General features: G+C 40.2%; 1 protein-coding gene across 3 annotated transcripts in view; it reads left to right on the top strand.

Annotated features, from left to right (window-relative positions):
* Nucleotides 1-13,476, top strand: part of TMEM132C (transmembrane protein 132C) — a 200,755-nt gene that overhangs the window by 46,791 nt on the left and 140,488 nt on the right. For all 3 annotated transcript variants that reach the window (XM_035564993.2, XM_035564992.2, XM_035564994.2), the window contains exon 2: nucleotides 10,505-11,393. In XM_035564993.2, coding sequence (XP_035420886.1) covers nucleotides 10,505-11,393 — 889 coding nt within the window. The remainder of the gene's footprint in view (nucleotides 1-10,504; nucleotides 11,394-13,476) is intronic.

Below are 13,476 nucleotides of genomic sequence, written 5' to 3'. Positions count from 1 at the left end.
TTGTTAATCAGGATGAGATACTTGAGAAAAAACAATTTGGGATTTTGGGGAGGGGCTGTTCATCCCGGTATCCACTGGTTTTTGATGTGTTAACAGCAGCTAGTTTTCTCCATGTGGATGAGAGCAGACACCAAATGGGATTGTACCGCTGCTGCTGGTGTCGTTCTTCACAGTCTTCTCTGGAGGAAAGGTGGTAAGCTGGTTAGAAGCAGCCATTGGACTGGATCCAGTCTGCAGGCTACTAGATGAGCCTGGATTTCAATAAAAAGGCTGTTTACTTAGTAGTATCACTAGCACCTGTGGTGCCACAGGGTGCTTCAGGATGCCTCTGAAACAGCATCGCAAATCAAGCGGTAGCCAGGGCTATTTCTAGTGCTGCCTTTCCCACCCTGTTTTCCTTGGGTTTAAGGCAGTTTTTAGGAGGGATTCCTCCTTGTCCCCTTCCTGCTTTCTCTTCTGATGTGGGGCCTTTTCAAACGGAGAGAGAAGGCTATGTAAGTTTGAAGAATAGGCACTGCAAAAGAGCCACCTTTTGTAGGTGATATCACCTTAAAAGCAGCTCTTGGAGGTGCTGTGACCACAATAACACAAGTGCTTTAGCTATCCCTTTTAATTAATTCCTCAAATCTGGTGTTTAACCAGATAGATTTCTGCTTGATTTCTGTCCTGCTGCTGTTGGTGCGGTGGGCTTCCTTTGTGCTCGGGGACAAAGAATTGCTTGGAGGTTAAAGGTGACAGTTCATTTCCCAAAGGGGCAAGGCTGGCCCCCACCCCCAGCTTCATTTCTCAATTAATTGCCTCATAGATCCTTGTGGCACTTGAAATGGAGTTGATTAGTGGAGTTGTAGCCGGGACAGTGGGATATCCTGATGTGTTAAGGCACAGTACTACAAGCAGGTATTGAAAATGTGCACGCATTGGCTGGTACTGTTCCAAATGTATCTGTTCAGGAGGAGAGAGAACAGGGATGAGTGTTGTCTTTTACTCTCAAATGAAGTTCTCTTACAAATATTTTTTTTTCTTTCAGTAAACAACTAGAAAAATAACCTGTGGGGGTTGGGTTTGTAGCTACTGTAGCATACCATTTTTCTGACTTTAACAGAGCTTTATTGATTATGCCAGTGGAGAAACTTTCCTGTGAGTGGAATTCTACAACGCTTAATATAAATCAGTACTTCTGTGGTCATTTTTTTTGCCACAAATTAGTTATTTTACATCAACTTTGCATAGATATTTGTAGATGCCAAATGCGATGACAAATCTGGAAGGGGTTCATTTCATCATGGCGTCCAAACACTGAAATATAAGATGCCAGTTATGAGTGTATCAAGTTGTATGCTAAAAGTATATTAACCCTAGGGAAAGCCTTCTCCATATCTAATAAGTCCTTTTTTTCCATGTTTAACCTTAGAGTTATTAAGTGTCTGTTTGTACCTATCTCTTGGAGTAACATCCTTTATATCTGTGTAATGCAGCGCACAGTGGAGACGGTGTGGGCCTTTCGGCACTAATGTAATATAGAGTCCTTTTGTTTGTGTCTCTGGTTTTATTTCTAATTAGCTTCTCAGAATATACCTATTTAACAAGAAAAATTATTTTCCCTTTTTCTTACTGAATGGTGTGTGGGGGGGAAGCATTGTAATTCATTTATTGAATCCTCTGTGTCCTCTCCCTACACCTGTGTAGCTGCCAGCTTTGTCCAGCATAGATCTGCACACTACTCATGCTGAGCTTTGTACTCTCAGTTCTTGTTGATTTTTGTGGCAGTGGAGAGTGCTGAGCAAATTACACCATTCAGACTCTAGGACCCTAATCTCTTTTTAAACAAGGAGCATGTGTAAAGCAATTTAATGTCTAAACAGAGGAGTGATGCCTATCAGCATCTAACAAAGGCTTAAACAGCAGAGGAAAGCACAGTGCTGTTAAATGAGAGACAGAGGTGTAGGACAAGAGATTGACACATTGCCAAGGCCAGAACTATTTGTTCAATGTTTGTAATTTGCGTGTCTATTTCTGCAACACTTCAGTAATTATTTCTTTACTGAGATATCACAGTGATCAATTGCATTAATATTCTGGCCAAGGTTTTGAAATTTCATGGGAGATTGTGTGCTATGTTCTTAGGCTAAATTTGAGACAATCTGCTGAGACCTGTTTTTCACATAATTGTACTCCTGTTAAAATTAGACCTCTTCAGCAGAGTGTATTCAACAGGAAAACAAGAATCCAGATCTCTGAGAAGTTACTGGTTAAATTGGAAAAACCTGGCGATACTGTCTACTTGTTCCCCACTTGTTGGCTTCCCCTGGGTCATTTTTCCTGTTTTTTTTTTAAAAAAAAAAAGTCAGTGCTTTACCCAGTCTTTCTCAGATGAGCTCAATGTTGTACTTAATCAAAAATTAGTCAAAATTCTCTATTAAAGAAGAGAAGCTATCATGAAAGAAACTGTCTTGTAGTTGTGCCCTATGGCTACCACATGTTTTCAGGAGAGCTGGGAGTAAACTCGGGTATACTAAATCCTTCTCCCCTTCTATACAGCTGTCAAACAAAATCAGCTTAAGTGTTATTTGCTTTGGATTTGTAGTGCTGACACAATAAATGAATGCAGAATCCATGGAGTTTACCACAATGAGACAAACAGTGTTGGAACGAAAGGCCATCATATGACATTTTACCTACTGTATGTTGCTCTCAGGGTACTGACATTTGCAGTTACTGGCAAGGGGAGGAAAGCCTGGGCACTTGAATGGTGTCTGTATGGAAGTTTTTAGAACCTTATCTCTCAACAAAAGCTGTCATTAGCAGAAATTTGAGTTCCAGATATTTATCTTTGTTTCTAAACAGTAAACCAGCTTCAATACGTCAGATGGCTGCGGCAGTACAGACGTTCGGTAATGTCAGCGCTGGCAGTAAGAGTTATTTCTGAAACCTTCACTGACCTTTGCATATACACTGTTGTTTTACAGACTTTTAAGGTCATCAACTAGTCTGAGAAAACAGTTTATAGATTTCAGTCCTGAATGTCAGACAGTCTTTGACTAACATGTCTCAGTTATATGAATTGAGGGTGATGGAGAAGATAGGTTTTGCAATGCAGTAAGTCGGGAGTGATGTATAGAACGGTGACCATCCAAAATTGGAGCTTTCAGACTGTCCTTAAAAGACTGGAAATGCATTTCTAACGTACAGTTCTCTGAATATTTTCATTTTGTGTTTCCAAATTAGGATTTTAAGAATCTTTTCCTGTTTGTGAAGAGACTGCATCACGAAACAGTATTTGTGGTTTGTACACATGTGCCTGCAGCCTCAGTAATCCTGAGGAAAATGGAGCAACCTAGCAGATGTCGGATAATGCTTTATATTGCAGAGATCTAATCCTGGTTTCTAATAGATAAATACTGAAACAAAGACTTTTACTTGTACTTAATGTCATTACCCTATATGGTCTGCATATCTTTGCAAACATGCAAATCCTTAAAGTCTTGGTGTGTTCTTGGCCTCTGTACCTTCCTCCCTTGCAATGAGTTCCATCATCTAATTGCACCATGTATGAACGGATTTCTTCTATCCACCTTGATTTTTTTCACTTAGTTTCCCTGACAGACCCTTTTCTTTTAGTATGTTAGAGAAGTGCGGAAGTTCTGGTGTATCTTTGTCTATGCATTATTTTAGGTAATTTTGTGGTGTTCCCTGATGGTTTTGAAATGACTGTTCTGTTTCTGCTAGAGAGATATAGGTGAAATGTGTCTATTTGTACTAAGTCAACAAATGTCTGTTGAGATTTACTAAAGGTTTTGCCTGCTGCAGGATACAGGAGATAGATTCATTAAGGACATGCTTTCAGTATGTGGGAGAAGCCTATATAATGGAATATTATTGCAGTTTTCATTTACAATAAACAGAGTGAAATCTGGTATTCTGTCTCCCTGAAATCAAATAGGACATTTGTTCAAAATAACTGGTTAAATCATCTCCTGACAGTCTTCATCTGATGTAGCATAATTGAACTCTGATCTAGGCTTGATAAGGTTCTGTCTACACCTGGGTTAAAATATGTGGTTGGTTACCGAGGGTGTCTGTTCCCATCTATGTGAACAGGGAATATACAAGTCCAAGTTAATTAACAAAACACTCAATTGTATACTTGTCCTGTAACGTCGAGCCTCAGTTTAATGAAACCTGGATCCTAAAATTCTGAGAAAATAGTTAGCAATTATTTAGTTGACAGAATTGCCATCTTTGGGTGCTCACAGGATATTTGAGAATAGACTGTAATTTCCTTCAAACATGTTCACTATATGGATTTCTTTGACAGATTTGTTTCCACAGTTTATTTTTAACTTCACAAATTGGTCTCAAGCATTCACTGTAAGCATTTGACACTTGACATTGCCTATGTGCAATTAGTCAAAGAGTCTCTGTTCTCTCACTGGATGAGAAAGCATATCTGATGGGCAAGCATGAGAAATAGAAAACATGGTTTCTGCAGTTACCCTGTCATGTCAGGTTTTCAATTTATTTTTTGAATGGTCATAGGTCCATAGATTTTAAGCCAGAAAGGAGTAGTAGGCTCTAGTTATCCCTGTACTGAAACTGTAACTTGCAGTGAGAAAAAAAATGTAGCTTTCAGAAATGAATCCAGTCTCCCTATGAAGAAATGGACAAACCATTACTCCTGCCTGTAATTTATGCAATGGTTAATCAACCTCACAGTTAAAAACGCTTCATATTTTTAATTTGACCTTGTTTGATTTTTAAGTTCCAGCTGACCTTTGTAATATGAAATATCCTTTTCTAGATGTTAAGGAAAGAGAGCTAAGAGGGGATGAGAGTACAAGGTCATCCTGAAATCTAAATGAATATTCACAGGCATTTATTTCCTGCCATATTTGCTGAGCTGTAGTTCTAAGAAAAATACTTGCTACAAGATTTTTTTATGCTTTGAATTTACTAAATGTGCTGCCAGTATGGAAAAATAAGGGAAAATGGACAAGAAAACATAGCTGTTGATGTTTTGTGGTGAAGAAAACATATGTAAGGATTTAAGTGCATCTTTTCTACTTTTATTCTTTCCCTACTCTGTTTGCATTTGCTGAGTTGGAGCATGTGATTGTCCGTGCAACAGTGGGACAGGTTTGGACTAGTGGAAAGAGTCACGGAAGAGAATTCAAGGACAGGGATTTCTGTGAGAGGATGGCTGGTATAATATGCTTAGAATATGTTTAGTATTGCTGGATGCGGGGGTAACACAGGAACGGGAATACACATAAGGAGAAGGGATAGCTTTTAAACGGTTTGCAGGATTTGTGGTGGCGCTGTAAATAAACAATACCTATTTTTAATATAAAAAAGTGGTATGTAATTTGGGAAAAAATAAAGTCAGTGCAATGCAGCATTCAGTTACAGCTATGACAGCTATGTTTAGGAATGGAGGGACAAGTCGGTGGGTAAAGCAGTTATAAAAAGGAAGGAGAAGATCCTGCTTTGGAAGTTACAGACTTCTTGGTGGAAGCTTCAGCTGTGCTGATGTGGTAATGGAACACAGACTGAAATTTGTCTACCAGTTTTCACATGGTTTGTTTCCTGGAATGAGTATTTGCAAATGTGCCTTTATGAGGGCCATGCAAGGTACAAAGAAAGATTCTCACATTAGTCCTCTTTTGCACAGGCAGATGTCTTCTGTTCTCACCGGCTTTCTCTGGCTAGGAGCCTGCTGGCTGGAGGGACAGGCAGATGGTTTCCTTGAAGGCTTGGTGGCTTATCAAACATCAGTCAGCAAAGATGCCTGGCCATTGGCCAGTAATCTCCCACCCACGAATGAAACCCTTAATTCCCAATCCAAAAGAAAGTTGTTTCAAACCAACCTCATAAAAGGTTGGCTTAAATATATTAAACCTTTATGACTGTTCCAGTGAATCCAGCACCCAGGGCTCCAGCTCCATGTGAAATTCCCCCAAAGAAAATTCTTCTTACATTGAAATCCAAGAAAAAATAATGCAGATCAGAATTCACCATTTCATATCCAGCTCCAAAAACGGACTTGTTAGGTAACAGGAATTTGACCTGGCCTGTGACGCTGGAGCCAATGATGTCTTCAACAGATGCCTGTTTGGGTTCAGATGAAGTGCTGCAGAAGCATGTGAAGCCAGAAGGATTAGAAAGTCACTAGGCTGTTACAAAGGAGTAATTACTTGTAAGCCTTAGCTTTTGTTCTTGGCTAATGGTAGCTTTGTTTGCTGGTTCTCAGTCTTTTCAATGCTGGACTTCACCTCTGGACAATTTGTGGCTCTTATTTATTACAGAAAGGTAAAGCACTTGCTGCTTATTTGTGCTGCAGTTAGAGTTGGTCTTCGGTACAGAAATACTATTTTTGCAGTTCCATTCTTACCCTTGTCCATATTCTTGATTTCCATTTTGGTTTGTAATGATGCGTAAGTTCTACTTATTTGAACCCGATATGGAAGGTCAACAAGCATCGTTCTTTGATGATCAGGGCTTTCAGATGAAGCACCCATGGCTTTTCAGGATATATTTACACCCTTCAGCTAATCTGTCTGAGGAAATGCAACTTCCCTGATGTGAATATTTTAGATTTTTATAAATGCACTTAGCATTCCTGTGCAGAAACCCAGTTCCATTTTGTTGATGCAATTGTGCCCACATGAGTAGCTGAACCGGCAGTGAAATACTGCTCCCACAGCTGGTACTTCCATAGTGGTACAATGCTTCAATTTAGACCTTGCTTTACCACGAACCCCTCAAAATGTGCTTTGGTGGTTGAGGAGAAAAAGGTTCAAAATTGAGATGTATTCTCAAACATCTGAAACCACTGATAGGCATGGCTTCTTTTTTAAGAGGTGCTCCATTTATTTTTTAAATAAGTAACATTAAGTATAGGATTACGTTGTCTAAAGTAAGTTGTGATATGAAACACAGAAAAACCTTGGCATCTTGTTAAATAGATTTTCTGATTAAATTTAAAAAAAAAAAACACTTCTGTGGCAGAGCTGATTAAACATACAAAAATGTTCCTTGGAGATTTTGGTAATTAATTGTACCAGGACATGAAGGTTACTGGGTAGAGATTTGTGTAAAACAAACACCTGAAATGATGGCCTTTAGTTGCTGATATATATGGCTGGGATTCTAAAATAAAGTGGACAGTTTTAACTACCAGCTTTATCAGTAAAAGGCTCAAAGCGTTTAAATATATTGTCTAAAGTACAGCCGTCACTGTAGAATTATAGCACTCCTTTACGTACAGTACAACAGTGGGTGGAAATCTTTAGACTCCAATAAAGAAGCAAAGCTTTTTCTCTTTGCTGTCATTCTGACCAAGCAGATTTTGCTGATGTTGCTCAGTTTATTAAAGTGGAAGTTGCATGGCTGTTTTTCTTAATATTCAGCCAGGTCCTACAGACATCATCCATGTGATTGATTCAGAATAAATGGAGTGCCTGCACAAGAGAGACCACCGTCAGTCTGAGTATGTGCTACAGCAAAAGTCCTGGGAATTGCAGGGAAACAGCTGTTAAGTTTCAAGCATAGATACTGATCAACAGCCCTTTGAAATCAAGAGTTTGTCTCTGCAGCCTGCTGAGTTTTTCTGTTTCTTTCAGACCTGTTGAAGCCAAAGGTATTCCCTCAGTAGCAGTGGCTAAGATGCCAGTTCTAGAGCAGGGCTTCAGTGAAATGTGTACCCATGTGTTTCACTCAAGTAATGCTTACGGGCGAGGAAGTGTTTATGTGCTTCCTTGAATTAGAGCTTGCTGCTTTCTGATATTACAAGGCTCTTGGCCTTAGAACTTTTTTTAGGTGTCCTCTTTTCTAATGCCTTGTTGAGTCAAATTCAATATCCAAGCAGATCAGCAAGAAACTGAATTCTCGTGTAGCAAACCTTTTTTTTTAAAGGAACAGTGGTAGCTGTCACGTAAACTCTTTACACAGCAATTCAGAAAGTTAGCTCTGTCTCAGCAGGCTCTGCTGCAGTTGAAGGGATTTAGAGGAAAGTGAACCTAAACTGCTACTGTTTCAGTAAACCAAGTTCCTGTTGTGTTCCTGGACCAGAAGGAATATGTAGGCTTTGTTTCTTGAAAGATCCATGTTCCAAAATATTTACATTTCTTATTTCGGTATTATAGGGCTTGGGGATGTAACCCTAACAGAGCACTATTCTGATTCAGCTAAAGGAAAGTTGGCTCACTTAAAAGTGAGTGCCATTATTTTGGGCAGGAGCGGCACCTGTACGTTCATTTCCAGCAGAATTAAGATGTATGCCAAAGACTGGAGATTGAAACAGCGTGCTACACTGAAGTTCTGTTTTAAATGTGGCTTTACTTGACAGGGTATTGTGCTGGTAATTCACTGTGTGCTGATATTTTCACTGACAGGCCTCTTACCTTTCTTTTTTTGTCTTTTTGCCTTCTACTTTTTTTTAATTTTTTGTTCAGTCATAGCAGTTTCCTCATTTATGAGAAATAATTCTACCATCCAGTGGTGGTGCATGAATTAAACATGAGCGAGCACATCTTAATTCCTTATTTCAAATTTATGGCTGCCATCCTTTGAGAGCTCTGATTTTTTTTTTTCCTCTCTTCTCCACCTTTTTCTTACATTTTTCTTAATTGCTAACACCTGCCTTCCAAAACTGTTCCCTTCCCCAGCAACGAGTAGTGCCAGCACACTGGTTACATCAACAAGATTGCAGTGAAGTTGTCTCTGTCAGCAGCAGCTATTTGGAGTAATGATAGTTATTGATTATTTATTACTTGAAAACATTTAATTAAGTTTGACTGGATAATTAGCATGCTAGCAGCCAGACATGCTAGAAGGACAGTGAATCTATTATTTGGAAATAAAATAAAATAAAACCCAACCTCAAGCTGCAGACCCTTGTGAGAAAGACAGTGTTTTGTCAGCTATATAGGGGTTTTGAGATCTTCAGGTGTTCCTGAGCTTCAGACAGGTCTGGGCATTATGCATTGTCCTTACTGTTGCCTTTCTTTAAAGTGGTAAACAAATACAGAACCTTAAATCCTGACTCTGATGGGATTCCCCAAGGACATTGGAACAGACATATGTCTGAGGGCAAGGTCTATTTTTAAGTACTAAAGACAGTCTAGCACTAGATGCATCTTCATTCAATTACCCTTTGTACCTATAGTTATCTATTCAGAATGGGTTAGGAAGAGGGCTTGGGAGTATTAAGTAATCCGTGTGTTGTATTTTAAGGCTGTCCTCTATTATTTACACCAACTAGGCAATAAATTTTCTTTCAACCTATTTATCACCATTATGTATGTATGTTAATCTTCATAATAGGCAAACATCATTTCAGTCAAAAAGGAGTTCGATATTCAGCTTATACGTAAATTGGGCCGGTATGTACAAACCTACTAATTTGTGTATTGTATTTTATGTATTATCTATACGCACAAAGCACTTGTTGAAATATTCCTAGCCTGTGGTACGTATCTGTTTAACTTAGGAAGCTGACTTACAGTCAATATTAAATTACAGAGCTGCAGATCGTAGTGCTAGAAATAGTAGTACAAGGGCAAGATTTCTTGACAGAGGAAGAGAATGAAATGGGATGCGTTAGTTCTTAGAAAAGCAATTTCTGTCTTTGGCTGTAGAACAGAGGCTGTATTTGATCTCTGGGCAGCGTTCCTTACAGGGCTGGTGATGAGCAGGCTTTTGAGGGCTGGGGTTCAGGGGACCTTAGCAACGTGCTGAACACTGTACGTGTGCTGTAACTGAACAGAAAGATTGAAAAGACAGCAGGGAAGTTTCTAAGTGGGTGGAAGGTTTAGGTGGGGATGGCATGGACAGAAAAAGTGGGGAAAGCAACCCCCACTGGTGGTTTAAGTCAGCCTGTTTATTTGTGAATTGGTTTTGTGAGGCTTTGACTCTGGCTTGTGGCCAGTCCATAAGAGAATTGGTGTGAGCAAATTTCAATATTTGAAGTTTTGTTAGGGAGGTGAGACGTTGCATAAGAGTGAAAAGTATCTGCACAAATAGAAGTGTCCTATTTCTCGTCCAGGTGTCAGTCAAAGCATTCAGTGAGTTCCTGAAGTGAAGTCAGTTTCTCAGTGTGATTTTGTTGTGTGTTAGGTGGGCACAAGGTTCTGTTACCTCCAGTTGAAAGGCAAGTGTAATATAGGACTAAGTCTTGCATGGACATTATCTATAACAGCAGGCAAAAGGAGTGAAGTGCTCTGTTGCAGTTTGTCTGAACGCTGGAGAAAATGATCACTTGTGTATGTGCATGTGTGACAAAACTATGCTAAATAAATGTAAGGTAGCACTGAAGTCTACATCACTTTTCTTGTATGTAATGCAAAAAAAAAAAAAAAGCTACATCTAAACATTTAACTTCAGTGTATATTTTTGCACCAAATGATAATCCCTAGCTCATCAGGTAGCTCCACTAAAGTTGTAATAAACATCCCTTGGAATCCAGAAGCAGACTTGATCTAACCCACATCACCTTTTCTTTTATTAGTGGCAGAGAGTCGAGGGGTCTTGGACAATAATCAGAGATTTTCTTCTTCACCAACTTACCTACCTGTGAGCTACCGGATCTTCAGTGCCGAGACATCTTTCTTCCTCAAAGAAGCCAACCAGGACTTCATGAGAAATTCCAGTTTGCAGTCCAGGGTGGAATCGTTCTTCCCATACAAAGCCAAGAGGCCACCCGTATTAAATGCCAGCTATGGACCTTTTTCCATTGAACAAGTTGTGCCCCAGGACCTAATGTTAACTTCCAACTTCTTTGGATCTGCCAACAAGTTTACTTATAACTGGAAACTCAAGGCCTTCATAATGAGTGACAAAATTTATGTGAGCAAGCCCAAAGTCCAGGTCCTGTTCTACATCGTGGGCAGAGACTGGGATGACTACAGCACCACGGAGCGGCTGCCCTGCCTGCGGGTGTTTGCCTTTCGAGAGACGCGGGAGGTCAGAGGCAGCTGCAGGCTGAAGGGGGACCTGGGGTTGTGTGTGGCAGAGCTGGAACTCCTGGCAAGCTGGTTTAACCCCCCCACGGTTGTCACAGGCCGTAAGAAGCCACCTGATTTTTCTGAAGGGAGCCCTGTGGAGCTTTACTACACGGTCCAACCAGGAGATGAGAAGGGAGAATGTACTGCTGAGGATGTAAGGAAGGGAAATGCTATCCGGCCAGGAAAAGATGGCCTGGATGGAACCATGTCCCACCTACAGAGGATTGGATCAGTCAGCCTCTATCGAGGCCAGGAAACTTCTCAGCTAACGGAGCTACGGCTGGACAGTAACATTGTCATCTGGCTGCCCTCAAAACCTGTCAAACAAGGAGAAGTTGTGAACATTTATGTGACGATTGCCACCAATTCTACAGTGGATCAGTTCATACTCAGGTATGGTAGGTTGTTTTTTTCCTGTTTCTAATGTGGTAGCACACAGATGTTGGGAGCAGGGGGGGGATATCACAACCAATTTGCAGTTAACCTGCACTGAAGATTGCTCCTAGTCATTGAAATCCATTATTTTTCTTGAACACTGTGAAGAGGACTGAAAGCCTCCATCAGTAGGAGGTTTTTTAACATGTATGCCATGCCATTTAACACATGCCTACATTAGGCAGCAAAGCACAAAATATGGTAATTCGCTGCCTTAGCGGGGCCATTTCTGCAGAATGACAGGCAGTGAGGCACCAGAAAAGTTCTCTGCTTTACAGGGCTTTTAAAATCTGCTTTTTATTGCACTGGCAGAGTTTAAACATAGCAAAACTTCAATTACCTGCTTTTCTCAAAGTGCTCTGACAGTGCTTTGCCTCTCCCACACAGCGGTTTTGTTATGAGAGCTCTTCAGGGAGGGGTTTTAACTATCTACTTGTGGTTAAGCAGCATTTGTCTTTGCCAATGTGTATACCCTTTAAAATGAGACCTAATGTGTTTGATATTGCTGTGGTTTGTGAAGGACTGCAAGAATTGAGTGCTGTTATTTTGGACAGGAGTGGCAAAAGCAGTACCTGGGAACATAAGAAATGCCTTACTGGTTCAGACCACCTTCCTTTCATTTCCTTCTTTAGCAGTTTCACTACCAATGAGATGAAAATCCTTTGAGGATGACAGACTGGAAAACTTGTTAATCGCTGAAATATTTGATGCATCTTTTTTTCTGGTTACCAGGCTTTGAATTCAAGGGAAATCTCCACGGTGATAAGTAACAATTGCTCTTTAAAGCCTCAGGGAATCAGAGTTTCCCAAAAGATTCTGCACATGAAAGTATTTATTTCTAAGGCTTATATGAATTAGATTAATACATAGTTGACAACTACCGAGGAGAATAGCCTTTAGAACAGGAAGTGTCGCTTGGCACATAAAAGGCTTTTATTTTAAAAAGGGGGGATTTTAGTTATCCCAGAATCATTCTGATGTTTGCAGCTTTGGTTAAGTTGGTGAGATAATCTCTGGGACACCTGTTTACCGAGTGAAATCTCCCTTACAGAAGTCTTTTCTGACTGCGGTGCTTATCTTTTATTGAAAATCCTTTTTCATGAAATAGTAGAAACAGAATGCTATTCCACATAACAAGCATAGCTGTGGTGAAAGAAGAAATCCAAAGGCAATGAACTGGGTATTTGCTGGGTGGATGGGAGAGGGGCTCACCCTTTGAAGGTCTGCTTCAGTCTTTATCTTCCTGAAAAGGGAGTTGAAGATAAAAACAAGCTTGCTGCAATCTGATGATGTATTTCTTTGCTCTGAAATGAATCTGCCTAGGCAAGGGTATCATTAGCATGCTGAGAAGTGCAATAGATAGAAATAGTAATGTGGGATATCAGTAGCTGCCTGTGTGACTTGCTGTTATGGACAAAATGGATTTGTTTCGGTTTTGAGAACAGGTAGCTGGTTTATTTGAAGTGAATAGTCTGACGTTTATTGGAATATTGATCGTTCTGTGTTAATCACAAATGCAGAGCTCAGGCCATGTTCTCTTGTTGAAACGCCCTTCTGGTGAAAAGGGGATTTGCATTTTTGCTTAAAATTATTTTCAACCAGGCAAAGGCATGAGGCTGAAGATACCAAGATTTTTTTAAGAGTTCTGCTTGCTTCCAGCAGGAATAAGAAGGTGGTGATTTTTTCTTTCCATCAGGGGTGGGGAGGGGAAGGGAGTAAGCACACTGAACAGCACTATCTTAGATGGCAAGTCAGCCCTATGCTACATCTCAGGACAATATTCCCAAGCAGATGTCAGTTTTGAAAACTTACTCTTGTGGGCCTGTTAGTCTCATATCTACAGAAGATGCTGATCCGTGCAGTTGTTAAGGCATCAGATAGAAGCTTTCCTTAAGTACAAGAGTGTAATTCCATGTAAAAGAAATGGAAATTGTTTTAACAGCTTCCTTGACACTGTAATTGGAAGGGACAGCTGGTCCCCACTGGTGAAGCTCATGTGTCACTGTCCTGCAAGGTGTTAATGGTGTGGACACTTCTGCCC

The sequence above is a fragment of the Cygnus atratus genome, chromosome 17, assembly GCF_013377495.2.
Source record: "Cygnus atratus isolate AKBS03 ecotype Queensland, Australia chromosome 17, CAtr_DNAZoo_HiC_assembly, whole genome shotgun sequence".
Classification (NCBI taxonomy): Eukaryota; Metazoa; Chordata; class Aves; order Anseriformes; family Anatidae; genus Cygnus; species Cygnus atratus.
This window is presented reverse-complemented; position numbering and strand designations above follow the sequence as displayed.